This window comes from Bos taurus, chromosome 10, assembly GCF_002263795.3.
Source record: "Bos taurus isolate L1 Dominette 01449 registration number 42190680 breed Hereford chromosome 10, ARS-UCD2.0, whole genome shotgun sequence".
In the NCBI taxonomy this organism is placed as follows: domain Eukaryota; kingdom Metazoa; phylum Chordata; class Mammalia; order Artiodactyla; family Bovidae; genus Bos; species Bos taurus.
In genome coordinates, this window is record NC_037337.1 from 87,000,024 (window position 1) to 87,018,019 (window position 17,996).

The 17,996-nt window shown below is 37.7% G+C and overlaps 1 protein-coding gene across 1 annotated transcript in view; it reads left to right on the plus strand.

Annotated features, from left to right (window-relative positions):
- The window catches only part of TTLL5 (tubulin tyrosine ligase like 5), a 317,558-nt gene that overhangs the window by 82,878 nt on the left and 216,684 nt on the right, over positions 1-17,996 (plus strand). Inside the window, 1 exon segment of the mRNA XM_059890944.1 lies at positions 12,604-12,666. Within this exon segment, the coding sequence (XP_059746927.1) occupies positions 12,604-12,666 (63 nt within the window).

The following is a 17,996-nucleotide window of genomic DNA, read 5'->3' on the forward strand; positions in this document are numbered from 1 at the left end:
GACTTTATTCTGTTTCACTGATCTATGTTTTTGTCTTACTATCTGTAGCTTTATACTAAGTCTTGAAATTAGGTAGTGTAAGTCTTCCAACTTTGTTCTTTTTCACAAGTATTTTGACTATTTTGTGTCCTTTGTATTTCCAAAGAAAGTTTAGAATTTTTTTGTCAGTTTCTATGCTGACTTTTGGTTGGCATTACCTTGAACATATAGATTAATATTGGGAACGTGGATATTTTAACAGTTACTGAATTTTCCAAATCCATAAACATGATATATCTCATTTCCCTATTTGTTTAGGACCTCTTTGCTTTCTTTCTCTTAGCAGTGTTTTATGGTTTTCAGTGTAAATCTTGAACACATTAAACTTATTGCTTAGTATTTCATGTACATGTTATTTTTAACAGCTTTGTTGAATTATAATTGATATACAATAAGATTTGCATATTCAAAGTGTACTATTTCATAAGGTAACATATGTATGTATAAATGCCTGAAACTACCCACCACAGTCAACACAGTGAACATATACATCACTCCCAACTATTTCTTTGTCCCCCTTGGTAATTCCTCTCTCCTGTTCTTCCTTTCCCTGCCCTACCTATTCCTGTCCCAGGTAGCTACCGATCTGCTTTCTGTCAATAAAGAGATATTTCCTTTTCCTAGGATTTCATATATGGAATTCTGTTGGTTGTCCTCTTACTTACTGATCTTTCTTTTTATCTGGCAAGATTATTTTTTGATCCATACATGTTATAGTATGTATCGGTGGTTTGATTTCCTTTTATTGTCGAGTGGCATTTTGTTAACAGGCATATATCAGAATTTGTTTATCCTCTCCTCTGTGGATTAACGTTTAGGTTCCTCCCAGTTTTTTGGTTATTGTAAAGAAAGGCTCTGTGAGCATCTGTATAGAAATTTTTGTATAAACGTGCTTTCGTTTCTCTTAGGTAAATGCTTACTTGTGGAATGACTGGATCATATCATTGCACATGTTTAACTTTTTTAAGAAACTGCCTTATGGTTTTACCATTTTGCATTCCTATCATAAATGTATGAGAGCTTCAGTCTGTCCACATCCTCATCACCAGTTGGTATGGCCAGTTTAATTTTAGCTCCTCTAAGAAAGGTGTAGTGATATCTCATGGTTTCACGTGCATTTTCCTAATGATTAGTGATGTTGAGCATGTCTTCATGTACTTATTTGCCATTTGATGACTAGATATTTTGCCCATTTTTAAAATGACTTTGTTTTCTTTTAATTGAGCTATGAGAGTTCTTTTTTTTTTGGATACAATTCCTTTATCAGATGTGTGCTTTGAGAAGATTTCCACCACCCCTCCCTCCGCCTCCTCCACCCCCCACCCCTGATACGTTGCTTGTCTTCTCAATCCTTTAAATAGTAGCTTTTGAGGAGTAGAGATTTTTAATTTTAAGTCCAATTTTTTTGTTTTAATTACTGTGCTTGGGCATCTAAGAAATTTTTGCCTATCTCAAGTTTTCTTCTAGATATAGTTTTAAGTTTTACATTTAAGTCTGTTCCATTTTGAGTTAATTTTTGTATATGGTACAAAAATTATGTACCATGTATATAAATGGATCATAGTTCTTTCTTCTTCCAGATGGATATCCAATAGTTTTTGCACCACTTTTTGAAAAGACTACCTTTTGTCCATTGAACCGTCTTCTCACTTTTGTGGAAAACTACTGTTTATTCTATTCCACTGATCTTTTTGTCTTTGTGCCAATACAGTACCACACTGTCTTGATTACTGTAGCTTTGTAAAAAATCTTGTTCTAACTTTGCTCTTTTTCCAGGTTGTTTTGGCTATTCTAGGTCATTTGCACTTCCATTTGGATTTTAGAATTAGTTTGTCAGTTTCTACGAAAAAGCCTGCTTGGGATTTTGATTGGCATTGTATTGGCTCTCTAGATCAGTTTGAAGAGAATTGACGTCTTAACAATATTGAGTCTTCCAGCCTATGAACAAGGTATATTTGTCCATTTATTTAGGTCATCTTTAATTTTTCTCAGCAGTGTTTTGTGGTGTTCAGTGTTCAGATCTTTTACATTTTTTGTCAGATCTATTCCTAAGTATTTAATATGTTTTGATTCGATTATAACTGATTTTGTTTTTTTAATTTCAATGTCTGATTGTTTGTTGTTAGTATATAGGAATATAGTTGACTTTTCCATATTGACTGGGGCTTCCCTGATAGCTCAGCTGGTAAAGAATCTGCCTGCAGTGCAGGAGACCCTGGTTCGATTCCTGGGTCTGGAAGATCCGCAGGAAAAGGGATAGTCTACCCACTCCAGTATTCTTGAGGTTCCCTTGTGGCTCAGCTTGGGAAGATCCCCTGGAGAATGGAAAAGCTACCCACTCCAGTATTCTGGCCTGGAGAATCGCATGGACTGTGTAGTCCATGGGGTCGCAAAGAGCTGGACACGGCTGAACGACTTCACTTTCACGTGTGTCCTGTAATCTTGCACTGCCCGGGGCTTCCCAGGTGGCGCTAGTGGTAAAGGACCTGCCTGTCAGTGTAGGAGATGTGAGAGATGAGGGTTTGATCCCTGGTTCGGAAAGCTCCCCTGGAGAAGGGCAATGGCAACCCACTCCAGTATTCTTGCCTGGAGAATCCCCTGGACAGAGGAGCCTGGCGGGCTACAGTCCATAGGCTACAGCCCATAGTCCATTGCACAGAGTCGGACACACGTGAAGCAGCTTAGCACGCACGCACACAATCTTGCTAGACTCACTTGTCATTTATTGAAGGTTTTTGGAGATTCCATAGGATCTCCTACCTAGTTGAAAATATTGTCTGTGAATAAAGACAGTTTTCCTTCTTTCTTTCCAATCTGGATATGTTTTATTGCTTTATTCTTGCTTGATTACATTGGCAAGAACCTCCAGCACAGTGTTGAGCAGGACCAGTGAGAGCAGACATCCCAGTCTGGTTTCTCTTCTTAGGGTAAGCATTCAGCCTTTCATTATTAAGTATGATGTTGCTGCTGCTGTTGCTGCTGCTAAGTCACTTCAGTCGTGTCCGACTCTGTGCGACCCAATAGACGGCAGCCCACCAGGCTCCCCTGTCCCTGGGATTCTCCAGGCAAGAACACCGGAGTGGGTAAGTATGATGTTAGTGTTAGGTTTTTCGTAGATGCGCTTCATCAGATTGAAGGAGTTCCCTTCTATTTCTCTTTTGCTAAGAGTTTTTATCAGAAATGGATGTTCAGTTCAGCTCACTTGACTTCAGTCGCTCAGTCGTGTCCGACTCTTTGTGACCCCATGAATCACAACACGCCAGGCCTCCCTATCCATCACCAACTCCCGGAGTTCACTCAGACTCACGTCCATCGAGTCAGTGATTCCGTCCAGCCATCTCATCCTCTGTCGTCCCCTTCTCCTCTTGCCCCCAATCCCTCCTAGCATCAGAGTCTTTTCCAATGAGTCAGCTCTTCGCATGAGGTGGCCAAAGTACTGGAGTTTCAGCTTTAGCATCATTCCTTCTAAAGAAATCCCAGGGCTGATCTCCTTCAGAATGGACTGGTTGGACCTCCTTGCAGTCCAAGGGACTCTCAAGAGTCTTCTCCAACACCACAGTTCAAAAGCATCAATTCTTTGGGCCTCAGCCTTCTTCACAGTCCAACTCTCACATCCATACATGACCACAGGAAAAACCATAGCCGTGACTAGATGAACCTTTGTTGGCAAAGTAATGTCTCTGCTTTTCAATATGCTATCTAGTTGGTCATAACTTTCCATCCAAGGAGTAATCGTCTTTTATTTTCATGGCTGCAGTCACCATCTGCAGTGATTTTGGAGCCCCCCAAAATAAAGTCTGACACTGTTTCCACTGTTTCCCCATCTATTTCCCATGAAGTGATGGGACCAGATGCCATGATCTTTGTTTTCTGAATGTTGAGCTTTAAGCCACCTTTTTCACTCTCCACTTTCACTTTCATCAAGAGGCTTTTTAGTTCCTCTTCACTTTCTGCCATAAGGGTGGTGTCATCTGCATATCTGAGGTTATTGATATTTCTCCCGGCAATCTTGATTCCAGCTTGTGTTTCTTCCAGTCCAGCGTTTCTCATGATGTACTCTGCATAGAAGTTAAATAAGCAGGGTGACAATATACAGCCTTGATGTACTCCCTTTCCTATTTGGAACCAGTCTGTTGTTCCATGTCCAGTTCTAACTGTTGCTTCCTGACCTGCATACAAATTTCTCAAGAGGCAGATCAGGTGGTCTGGTATTCCCATCTCTTTCATAATTTTCCACAGTTGATTATGATCCACACAGTCAAAGGCTTTGGTATAGTCAATAAAGCAGAAATAGATGATTTTCTGGAACTCTCTTGCTTTTTCCATGATCCAGTGGATGTTGGCAATTTGATCTCTGGTTCCTCTGCCTTTTCTAAAACCAGCTTGAACATCAGGAATTTCACGGTTGACATATTGCTGAAGCCTGGCTTGGAGAATTTTGAGCATTACTTTACTAGTGTGTGAGATGAGTGCAATTATGTGGTAATTTGAGCATTCTTTGGCATTGCCTTTCTTTGGGATTGGAATGAAAACTGACCTTTTCCAGTCCTGTGGCCACTGCTGAGTTTTCCAAATTTGCTGGCATATTGAGTGCAGCACTTTCATAGTACCATCTTTCAGGATATGAAATAGTTCAACTGGAATTCTATCACCTCCACTAGCTTTGTTCGTAGTGATGCTTTCTAAGGCCCACTTGACTTCACATTCCAGGATGTCTGGCTCTAGGTCAGTGATCACATCATCGTGATTATCTGGGTCGTGAAGATCTTTTTTGTACAGTTCTTCTGTGTATTCTTGCCACCTCTTCTTAATATCTTCTGCTTCTGTTAGGTCCATACCATTTCTGTCCTTTATCAAGCCCATCTTTGCATGAAATGTTCCCTTGGTATCTCTAATTTTCTTGAAAAGATCTCTAGTCTTTCCCATTCTGTTGTTTTCCTCTATTTCTTTGCATTGATCGCTGAAGAAGGCTTTCTTATCTCTTCTTGCTGTTCTTTGGAACTCTGCATTCAAATGCTTATGTTTTTCCTTTTCTCCTTTGCTTTTCGCTTCTCTTCTTTTCACAGCTATTTGTAAAGCCTCCCCAGACAGCCATTTTGCTTTTCTGCATTTCTTTTCCATGGGGATGGTCTTGATCCCTGTCTCCTGTACACAATGTCATGAACCTCATTCCATAGTTCATCAGGCATTCTATCTATCAGATCTAGGCCCTTAAATCTATTTCTCACTTCCACTGTATAATCATAAGGGATTTGATTTAGGTCATACCTGAATGGTCTAGTGGTTTTCCCTACTTTCTTCAATTTCAGTCTGAATTTGGCAATAAGGAGTTCATGATCTGAGCCACAGTCAACTCCTGGTCTTGTTTTTGCTGACTGTATAGAGCTTCTCCACCTTTGGCTGCAAAGAATATAATCAATCTGATTTCAGTGTTGACCATCTGGTGATGTCCATGTATAGAGTCTTCTCTTGTGTTGTTGGAAGAGGGTGTTTGCTATGACCAGTGCATTTTCTTGCAAAACTCTATTAGTCTTTGCCCTGCTTCATTCCGTATTCCAAGGCCAAATTTGCCTGTTACTCCAGGTGTTTCTTGACTTCCTACTTTTGCATTCCAGTCCCCTATAATGAAAAGGACATCTTTTTTGGGTGTTAGTTCTAAAAGGTCTTGTAGGTCTTCATAGAACCATTCAACTTCAGCTTCTTCAGCATTACTGGTTGGGGCATAGACTTGGATGACTGTGATATTGAATGGTTTGCCTTGGAAACGAACAGAGATCATTCTGTCTTTTTTGAGATTGCATCCAGGTACTGCATTTAGGACTCTTTTGTTGACCATGATGGCTACTCCATTTCTTCTGAGGGATTCCTGCCCGCAGTAGTAGATATAATGGTCATCTGAGTTAAATTCACCCATTCCAGTCCATTTCAGTTCGCTGATTCCTAGAATGTCGACATTCACTCTTGCCATCTCTCGTTTGACCACTTCCAATTTGCCTTGATTCATGGACCTGACATTCCAGGTTCCTATGCAATATTGCTCTTTACAGCATCGCACCTTGCTTCTATCACCAGTCACATCCACAGCTGGATATTGTTTTTTCTTTGGCTCTATCCCTTCATTTTTTCTGGAGTTATTTCTCCACTGATCTCCAGTAGCATATTGGGCACCTACTGACCTGGGGAGTTTCTCTTTCAGTATCCTATCATTTTGCCTTTTCATACTGTTCATGGGGTTCTCAAGGCAAGAATACTGAAGTGGTTTGCCATTCCCTTCTCCAGTGGACCACATTCTGTCAGCTCTCTCTACCATGACCCCCCCATCTTGGGTTGCCCCACGGGCATGGCTTAGTTTCATTGAGTTAGACAAGGCTGTGGCAGACACACTGAAATGGATGTTATATTTTGCCAATTACTTTTTCTGCATCTCTTGACATAATAATATGTTTTTTCTCTTTTGGTTTTTTGATATAGTGAATTACATCCATTTTTTAATGTTAAACTCAGCATTGCTTTCCTGAAATAAACTCCATTTGGTCTGACATGTATCCTTTTTACAGACTATTGAATTTGATTTACTAAAATGAGATTTTTACATCTTTGTTCATAAGAGATACTGATCTGTGGTTTTATTATAATATATTTGGTTTCAGTATGAGGATAATGCTGGCCTCATAGAATAAGTTGGAGAGTGTTCTCATCTCTTCAATTTTCTGGAAGAATTTATGGAGAATTGGTATTTTTTATTTCTTGAATGTTTGGTAGAATTCACTAGTGGAGCTATCTGGACCAGAAGTTCAATTTCAGTTTCTTTAACACATGCAGGGCTATTCAGATTATCTCTTTCTAGTTGAATGACCTTTGGTAGTTGGTATCTTTTTAAGCATTTGTCCATTTTATATATGTTGTGTTGGTAAGCACAAAATTATTCCTAATATTCACCTATCCTTTTAATATTGGTAGAATCTGCAGTGATGTTACTTCTCTCATTTCTGATATTGGTAATTTAATTCTTCTCTCTTTTTATCATATTCAGTCTGGCTAGAGGTTTATCAATTTCACTGATCTTCTAAGGGACCCAGTTTTTAGTTTCATTGTTTTCTATTTCTTATACATTGACTTCCTTCTAATATTGTTTCCTTTCTTTAACTTACTAGGGGACTTCATTTGCTTTTTTTCCGCCCTAGTTTCTCTAGATAGAAGCTGATGTCATTGATTTGAGACCTTTCTTCTTTTCTGTATGTGTTTAAGCGCTATAAATTTCCTACCAAGTACTGTTTTTGCAGAGTCCCATATATTTTGATTGTTGTATTTTTTGTTTTTATTCTGTCTTTGGCCTATGGACTATTTAGAAATGCGTTATTTAGTTTTCAGATATTTGGATTTTTTTCTAGAGATTTTTCTGTTAATGATTTCCAATTTACTTCTTTTGTACTCAGAAAATGTACTTTGTGTAAGCTGAATCTTTTAAAATGTACTGAGACTTGTTTTATGGTTCAGATGACTTGTCCTAGAGTCGGACATGACTGAAGCGACTTAGCAGCAGCAGCAGCAGCAGCAGCAAACATAACATGTCCATTGAAAAGAATATACATCCTGCTATTTATTGTTGGGTGGGGTGTTCTATAAATGTCTGTTAGTCAAAGTATTGGACAGTTCATATGTTCTCTATTTTACTAATTTTATCAGTCATCAAGAGTGTATGTTGAAATCTCCCATTGTAATTGAGACCTTGTCAGTTTCTCCTTTTGGTTCTGTCAGTTTTGCTTCTCATGGATTTTGGAACTCTGTCATTAGGTCCCTCTGCAATAGATTGGTTATGTCTTCTTCATAAATTGACTTATTTACTGCCATGAAATGTCCCTGTTTATCTTTGATAATGCTGTTTGTCCACAAGTCTGTTTGTCTGCTTAATATACTTGCTTTAGCTTTCTTTTTTTTTTAAGTTGTGTAGTATAATGATTTGACTTACATCATGGAATGATTATCACAGTAAGTTTAATGAACATCCATCAGCTCATAGCACACAAAGTTAAACAGAGAAGAACTAAAAGTAAAACTAAAGAACTCTTAGGATTTAGTCTCTTAACAATTTTTATCTATAGCATATAGAAGTATTAATTCTTTTTTACATGTTGTACATTATAACCCTAGTACTTCCTTATCTTGTAACTGGAAACTTGTACCTTTTGACTGTCTTCACCAGTTTCTCCTCCCCTCACCTTTACCCATTCCAACTTTCTTACGACTAGTGTTTGCATGCCGTATCTTTTTTGTGTGTGTGTGTGTTACTTTTAATCTCTCTGCGTCTTTATAGTTAAAGTAGATTACTGTCAAAAAAAGGAAGTCCTGCCATTGTGGCAACCTGGATTAACCTTAAGGAATAATGCTAGCTGAAATAAACCAGAACAGCAGATATTGTATAATCTCACTCATATGTGGAATCTTGATTGGAAAAAAAAAAAAGTAGAACTGATAGAAACAAAGAGTAGACTGATAGTTGCCATGGACTGGTATGGGGAAATGGGAAATGTTGATCAAAGGGTACAAATCAGTGTTAAGATGAATAGACTCTGGGAATCTAATGTACAGCATGATGATGTGATTGGATTTAATGTGCCACATTACTGTCTGTTTTCTTTTTGTCTAATGTGTTCTTTATTCCCTTTTTTTTTCCTCCTGTCTTTTTTGGATTAATTCATTCCTCCTGCTTCTTTGTTGTGCTTTTTAAAAGTGTGGTTGCTCTAGGGTGACAATATACATCTTTTACTTACCACAGGGCACCTTGAAATAATGTTATATTATTTCATGTATAATTTAGGGATTTTACAACCTGTATACCTCCATTCTTCCCTCCTGTCCTTTGGGCTGTGGTTGTCATGCATTTTATTTCTATTTAAGTTTTAAATACCATAGTGCTTTGGTTATTTTTGCTTTGAACAGTTTAAGGAAATATAAATAGGAGGGAAAGTCTCATAATTATGCATTTACTATCGTTTCCATTGCTCTTCTTTCTTTTATGTTGATCATGTTTTTATCTGACATTTTCTTCCATCTGAAGAACTTTTAGGCTTTATTTTAGTGCAATCAATTCTCTCAAGTGTTGTTTATCTGAAAGTCTATCTTATATTTTCAATTTTGAAAGATTTTTTTCATTGGTTTTAGAGTTCTGGGCTGGCACTTATCCCCTGATACTTTAAAAGTGTTGTTCTGTTGTCTTTTGGCTTGCAGTTTTCTGATTAGAAGCATGCAGTAATTTTTTCCTTGTTCTTTGGTGCATAATGTGGCTCTTTTTCTCAGCCTGCTTTTTAGATTATCTCTTGATAACTGATTCTCAACAATGTGATTATGATATATGCCTTGGTGTCATTTTCTTCATGCTTCTTCTGCTTTAGATTCATTGAGTTTCTTGGTCTATGGAGTTATATATAGTTTTCCTCAAATTCGGAAAACTTTTGGCAGTTATTTCCTCAAATTTTTTGTTTGTTTATTTGCTTTTTCCATTTCCCTCCTCTCCTTTCAGTACTATTGTTACATGGCTCTGTTCATTTTTTTATATTCTTTTTCTTTCTTCATTTTGGATGGTTGGTTCTCATTTTATTCATCTTTGAAGGAATTAAATCATCTGCAGTGTTAAATCTTCTATTAATTCTAATCAATGAAGTGTTCATTTCACGTATTTTATTTTTACCTTTAGGACCACCATCTGTTTCTCTTTATATCTTCTTTTTCTCTTTTGAAAAATTATTTTCATGATTTCCTTTAGACTCATGTGCATATATTATGTTTATAATAGCTGTTGTAAAATCTTGTTCTATTATCTCTGTCATTTCTGAGTCTGTTTCTACTGACTGATTTTCCTTTTGTCAATGAGTTGTATTTTTTCTGTTTCTGCGGATATACAGTGATTCTTTTAAAACTGAATGTTGTAATTGCACATTGTAAATGTTGTATGGTTGTGTTTGGATTTTATTGCTTCTTTAAAGCCTGTTGAAAGTTTTTTTTAGGCTAGAGACTTAAGTTACTTGTAGATCAGCTTAATCTTTTTCAGGCTCATTTAAACGTGTTTTTATGGTTTGTTTAGAATAGCTTTTTGTCTAGGTCTAGGATAATTCCACTACTGAAGACTCTTTGGGGGTGTCTGTTAAATGACCCCCATGTTCAGTGAGATCTCTCCATTCTGGCTGGTGGGAACTCAGATCAATTGGCAGCCTTGTATGTGCAAAGTATTCAGCTTACACTTTCTCCTTAATTTCTTTACTCTGACAGTTGCTCCTTGCACAGCCTGTGCACTTTTTCACCCTGTGCCTGAGTAGATCTGAATTCATCCAAAGATTCAAAGGGTCCTTTGTGATGATTTTTTGGTTTGTTTTGATTTCTTCTTATGTATAGCTTCTTCCTTTCCAGGACATTGCTCTGAAAATTCTAGCACTTCTAGAACTATGATCTCTGTCTTGTCAACACAGAGACTCTTGGATTTTCCTTGAATTCCTTCTCTTTGCGTGTTGTCTGGAATTGCCTCTGGTAGGAAGGTGGCACAGTCGGGGGCTCCCTTCATCTATCTCCCCTTTCAGGTATCACAGTCCTGCGCTGCCTATTGTTTCATATGTGCAAACAGCTGTTTCATGTATTTATGCACTTTTCTAGCTGTTAATGGTGAAAGAGCAAGTCTTACGGCAGTTATCATCTTATATGTAGAAACAGAATTCTGTTGTTTAGTTTGTATTGCTTTTGAACTTTTTCTTTTAAAAATGGCATGCTTTATGTATTCTTCCTTTTTTCATTCAATATTATATTATTAAGTTTTATTTTGTTACATGTAGCTTTTGAATTCATTTATTGTTTTTCAGTGCTTTATTATATTCTTCTATGACTTTATATTGCTGTTAAATTTCCCATTCTCTTTTTGATGGTATTTGACAACTTCCTGGTCTTTTTGCTGTTAAAGACAGCTGTGCTGTAAATATTATAATGTGTGTTTCCTGGGTATATCTATGAATGGAATGTATCTAGAGCAATAAGATAAGTGAATGTTCAACTTTAAAAGATAATGCTAAAAAAAGAAGGTAATGCTCAACTGTTTTCTGAGAAAAGTGAAAGAGAGCACCAAGAATTTTAAACTAATTGAGTTACCTTCATGTAGCATGGAAAAGATGCACTTATCTGCTAACAAATATTCCTTTTTTATTAATGTATGCTTATTGAATATCAACAAGTATTTAGCAGTATGCTTGGTGCTTTGAGTGTGAAACACGTGTTAGTTGGGATCTCTGTTCTTTGAGAGTTAGCAGCATGATTAGAGAGAATTTATTTATACATGTAATAGAAATAGCTCATATTTGTATTGCTCCTTGTAATTATAATGTACTTTATACACATCTTCCTGGTGGCTCAGATAGTAAAGAATCTGCCTGCAATGCAGGAGACCCAGGTTCAATCCCTGGGTCAGGAAGATCCCCTGGAGAAGAAAATGGCAACCCACTCCAGTACTCTTGCCTGGAGAACACCATGGACAGAAGAGCCTAGCGGGCTACAGTCCATGGGGTCTTAAAGATTCAGACACGACTGAGTGACTAACAGTCACTCACTTATACACATCATTGTTATTCCCATTTTAATGATAAGGAAAATAAGGCTCAGTAAAGTAATGTGACTTGTCCACTATCACACAGTGAGACTTGATGCAGGTGTTTTGACTCCAGATCCTAGTTTTCCCTGCTGCATCATGCTGCTTTCCAAGAAGAGAAAGTTATTCTACGAGACAGCATATGACAGGTCCCTCTGGCATGCAGTGAAGGCGAAGGAAGAAGGCCAGAACAAGGGAACCTCTGTAGACTTGCAGCAGTCCTCTCAGGGAAGGCTTCTTGTAGCATAGTGGACTTGAGCTGCTTCTTGAAGAGTGGATTATGGATAAGTAAAGAGGGTGTGAGGAGAAGGTGTCCAGACAGAGGCAAAAGTGTCAGTGGGAGGTGTGGTATGAGAGGGTTATAGGAGACCTGTCTGGACTTTAGGACCCCTGTTGGGGAACTGTAAGGAGAAAGGGTGAATGAACGGATGGTATAGATGACCCAGGTTTTGAAATCTTGAAAGAGAAAGTGTATGCCTCTTGCAGTTGGCATCACGGAGCCATTGAAGCCTCTGGAGAAATAAGATGATGGAAACAATCTGTCAGTATTTTCATGCCCTTTATGCATCTTCCATTCCAGCTTCATTTGACCTCTTTTCTAGCTATCTTTGATTTTTGGTGGTGGTTTCATTTTTGTTTTCCGGTTTTATTTTCTGAATTTAGTATACAAGCTTTTATTAATCCAAGAAATCCTGCCTTTTCTTCCTTTTTATTTTCGTATTATTAAGTCATCTATATTCTTTTCTTTTATTGTATTTTCTGCTATTCTAGTTTTTTTATCATTTTAGTTTGAGCAAATAGCTCCTCCTTTGTCACGTTAGAGACTATATATATATTTTTAGAAAACCTGTCACTTTTGTGCTTGACTTGTGTTTTATTTCTATATTTTTCCTCTTCAGTTAAGCTTTAAGAAATAACCAGTTCCTATCTTTGTCTTTTAGGTCCTACCTTGAACACAAGACCTCCATGAACTATATGCTGGCAACACGTCTCTTTCAAGACAGGTGGAGATTTGCTAATCTTATAAATTTAGTAGGACTAGATCATAAAATTAACAGAAAGTAAATGCAAACAAAGAAAAGAGGTTTTATGAAACTCTTCAGGAATATTTGATAGAAAGAGCTTTATGGAAAACACAACATAAAACCTCATTTTTTTTAGAACTCATTAACTCTCAGCACTTTGTAATATTTCTAGACGCTACAGATTAAACCGTAAAGACCTTAACACATATCCTAAAATTTTTCCTCCTTAAAGGAAGGCCCTTTCTCAGTGCCTTTTTGCTTTAGACACACTTATCACAGACATGATTATCTGTCTTTCTAGACTAGACGAGACTAAAAGGATCAGATTAGAAAAGCTACAGGAGAGGTAATTCACAAAATAAATACAGTGAGAGTTGTAAGAAATGACAACTGATAACCTCAGTACAAGGGGAAATAGGGCAGAAATGATGGAAAACAGACGCCGGAATTCAAATAGCACAGCAGTCAGGGACTCCTTAGTCCCACATACTTCTGTTGCCCCCGAGACATAAACTGCATTGCAGTACAGTTCAGTAATTGACCAACAAGGAACCTTAGGTATTTAAAGAAGTCTGTATTATTTTCAAGGTGTGTATGCTTTTTATGTGGAATTCTTAAAAAGAGATATCCCGATTTCAGCCACTTCTTGTGATTTCATTATCCATCATCAGAAACTGTATGGGATTTCCAGTTTCTCTCTGTAAATTTGTGGTTATTACCATTGATTAAGTAATTACACTGTGTAGCTTCCAGTGAAAAAGATATTGAGATTTACTTGGACTATGTAGAAACTCAGTTCTTTATATATAACCTGCTCCCAGTTCCCTACCTGCTACCTCCTCCCTGGAAATTTTTACAAGCCTTCTTTATTGTTCCGGTTCAGACACTATACTAAGATTTGTTCTGGTGTGTTACTTTTCAGTATTTTGCTTTTGCAGTGGATGAATCCTTTCAGTCTGAAGGTTTCAGTCTCTTAAACTGTGGGAAATATTCCCCGTATCCTGTCTTTCCTGGGGACCTTCTGTTAGATGAAATTTGGATCTTGTGCTATATCCTCCATATTTCTTTACTTTTTTCTCATAATTTTGGTCTCATGGTCTCTTAGCCTTAAATTCTTGGAGCTTTTTTGAACTTTGTCTTCTAAAAATTCTAAATTGATCTTTAGCCTTACCTATCTTGTTACTCAGTACCAGCACTGCAAGAGGATTGTTTGATCTACTTCTTTTTATTTTGGCAGGTACGATTTTAACATCCAACAACTGCTTTTGCTTTCTGACTAGTTTTCATAGTTTATGGATGTAATATTAAATTGGTTGTGGTACCAGTTCCAATGTGGAGGAGGTAGGAGTTTCCCCTACAGCACCAGGCAATTGCAACATGTTCAGTTCTGACACTATCTACCTGGAAATCAGCGTCAGATTCCAGGTTAATGGTCCAGTCCTACAAGAGTCTACCCCGCCCACCACAATCCCCCCACCTTACTTTAGATGCTAATCACAGCCCAGGTTGTTACCTTTATTTCTGACCTACTGGCTGCATATAAGAGATTTCCATGACCCCTTCTGTGGGGGGGGATATTCAGAAGAATATTCAACTCATTGGATCACCAGTTTATTATAAAAAGGTGTATATAACTCATGATGGGAAAGCCAGATGGGAAAGATGGGAAAGACACTTAGGGCCCTCTCCAGGCGCACCATTCTCCCCACTTCTCCACAAGCTCAGCAACTTGGAAGCTCTCTGAACCCCATACTTCCAGGTTTTTATGGGGGCCGCATGACATAAGTGTGATTGGTTAAATCATCGACTGTTGGTAATTGAACTCTATCTCTAGCCCCTCTCCCCTCCCAGAAAGTCAGGGGGATGAGACTGAAAGCTTCAACCCTCTCATCACAGGGTTGATTCCTCTGGTGACCAGCCCCCATCCTGAAGTGATCCAAGGACTTTCTAAAAGTCACCTCATTAGCATGACAAACGATGCCTTTACCACTCATCACTTAGACATTTTAAGGGTTTTAGGAGCTCTGTGCCAGAAACAGGGATGAAAACCAAGTAAGTATATATATTTCTCACTATAAATCACAGTGTTACAAATATGTTTTTTTTAATCTCTCTAGCATAATTATTGAAAGTTCTTTTCTGTTTTTTGCACTATTTTGAATTCTTCTGGATTATTTCTCCTTGTTTATCTCATTCTTTCTAGTTTATGCTCTTATATTTCCTGCAACATCGGGTGATTTCTAATTGTCCAGTCATATTTATAAGTAATGGACTGTTTGTTTAGGATTGGTAATTTGCCTGAGTTTCCTTAAAGGTTGTGTCAGTCTGTTTGTGAACTGACATAGAGTCTATGCTTGAGGCTTGATTGCTCTGTAATTGAGCTTCTTATGAGGGAGAAGAAAGGTAGAACAGGCAATCTGGAAGCCACTACCAAAATTAGGAAGCATTCTTTCTGGGGCAAGCAAAACAGTGAAAACACTTGAGATATAATAACATACGTGCTTTTTTCATTAACACATTCAATAATGTGTTAATAGTAGTAGGCCTAGCAGTGGGACTAATAACCACCATAGTTTAAAAAGTGTGGGAAGTGTTGGCAATATTTTGAGACCCCTGGAACAACTCTAAAGTAACATGAAAAAATTGTGTTATTTCTTTTGGTAACAAAATTGCACTTACACAACTACGGATGATCCCCTACATGTATATGATGCTGAATTTCTTTTAGAGGATTAATTTTGGTTTTTTTCCCATCCAAATTGATATCTTCCTTGACTTCTTTCTTTAGGCTCTAGTAGCAACTCCTGCTTATAAAGCATTCTAAAAACTGTGATTCAAAAAACATGAATTTCTGTTTAGCAAAGAAAGGCCCTTATGATTTACTCTTCCTACCTTTTTAGCCTAATCTCCGCTTTTCAGTACCAACCCATGGCCAATTAGACCATATCTACTGCTCTTTCATGCCTCCTTATCCTTACATTCCATTGGAATTCCCATACATTCCCTTGGAGTGGCCTTCAGTTTACCCTGAATTCTTTTTCTAGCTATGTCATTCATCCTCTTACCCAGGCTAGAAGGAAGTTCTCCCAGCCTTTCTTATCCCTCCATTGGATTTAGATCGCCATATTGTACATATTGTATTATAATTGCCAGTTAGTACTAACTACTCTTGTCTACTTTCAAGTTGGCCTTTAAGAGTAGATACTTGGTTATATTCCTCTTTAACGGTATCAAAACCTATCATGAAGCAGGCACACACACAAACATGCGTTAAAAAAATTAAATTATGTTTGTTGCAAGCCTTACATCTTCCATTAAATCTGTTCTCTTCAATCTGAATTCATGTTTTCTCTTTTGCAAATCCTACTGTATTATTGTCAGAACTACTTTCAAACTAATTCTCTAATCATTTCATTTCATAATTGGTTCATTTTGCATGCCTTCCCTGCCCTCCCCCTTCATGCTCCACTCACCCATCCTGCCCTGGCAAACAGTGTCTTACCTGCTGTCTCATGGCACGACAGTAGTTTTAACTCTGGCTGTATTTTAGCAACATCATATTTGTGCTACATGTGTGTGCTAGTCCGTTTCAGTCGTGTCCGACTCTTTGCAACCCCATGGACTGTAGCCCACCAAGCTCCTCTGTCCCTCGGATTCTCCAGGCAAGAATACTGGAATGGGTTGCCATGCCCTTTTCCAGGGGATCTTCCTGACTCAGGGACTGAACCTGTGTCTCCTACAGCTCCTGCATTGCAGATGGACTGCTGAGCCACGGAGGGAAGCCCATTTGTGCCCTAGCCAATCCCAAACTGAAGTCTGTACTTATTAAAAAGCCACCCCGGTGACTGTCATGTGAATGCACGATTGCAAATTACAGAGAAAAACCATTATCTGATTTTAAAAAGTTAAAATAATTTTGAGACTTTCTGATAATAAGTTGACAGTATTAGGACACTGGCACAAATAGAAGACATGGGGAGGAAAGGATAAAATGTTTTGGTGGAGACAGATTTTTCAGATGATTTTTTTCTGTAGATAGAGTATCTTGATATTGATTGCATCTGTCTCTTTTTTAAAAGATCAATACCATAGGTTACATGTTGTATGATTGCATTTATATAACCATTGTGAAATGATACAATTTTAGCATGGAGAACAGATGAAGCCAGAAGTTAGGTAAAAAGTGTGTGCTTATAAAACGGCAACATACGGGATCCAGTGGTGATGGGGTTGTTCAGTATCTTGTCTGTGGATACATGAACCTACACAGTGATAAAATTGTACCAAACTAAATATACACATTCATAAATGAGTACAAGTAAAGCTGGGGAAATTTTTTTAAAAGTGTGTCAAGTGAAAGGAAATTGAATGACAAACAGAAGCCAGTTTAAATGTGAATGGCACTTCCTGTGGTTAGAGCCCAACTCTAGTTTAGAAACAATGAGGAACATCTCTTTTTTTAAGGAGATTTTTTTTTAATTGTGGAAAATCTATTTATCATGAGCATCTTTTTTGAACCCCCATGAGAACTGAGATGGACTTCCTTCCCTAATATAGTTCAGTGTAAGTAGAAAGAGTCCTGAAGTCTGAGACCAAAGTTGTGGGCTCAGATTTAAACTGTTTAAAGCTCTGACATTGAGCTTGTCACCAAATGGTCTTATCCTGCTCATTTTTATAAACAGGGCTCATATTATTATTGTGAACAGTAAGTGTGATTAGATTTGTGGCTATATGTACAAATGCAAGTAATTGTTAGAATTTTCTCTATAATTCATTTGTCCTCTATCTTTTGTTTTTTTATTGATCTTCCCTAAAGGTTATGGTACTCTGTTCTTTTCTGAGCATGTTCTCTATTCATCTCTCTGCTTCTACCCCAAGATGCCTTCCCTGGCATAATTCCATGTTGAAGCTCTGTAGTATAAATCTCAGGAGTGTGTGTGTGTGTGTGAATTCAGGAGAGAGTATCTGTGTAGTGCTCTAACCCACTTGTCCTTTCTACTCCTGTAGGGGAAACCCAAGAAGAAGCTTATTGACAGGAAGAACACGGTAACTGATTTTTAAAAGTTGAGAAATTCTTTCCCTGTGCATAATATGTGGCCATGCACAGACTAAGCATGATACCTTACATAACCATTTTCAGTATTGAAGCACTATTCTGTGGCAAACTTTTTACAAACTAAGTTTGGGATTTATATTTTTTAACTACAAATATATCATTTCAATGATAGTAGTTGTGTTTGGCTATGTGAGAGAGCCCCAAGTCTTCGTGAGATTTCAAGATCAATCTCAGGCTAAATTCAAAGACAAGG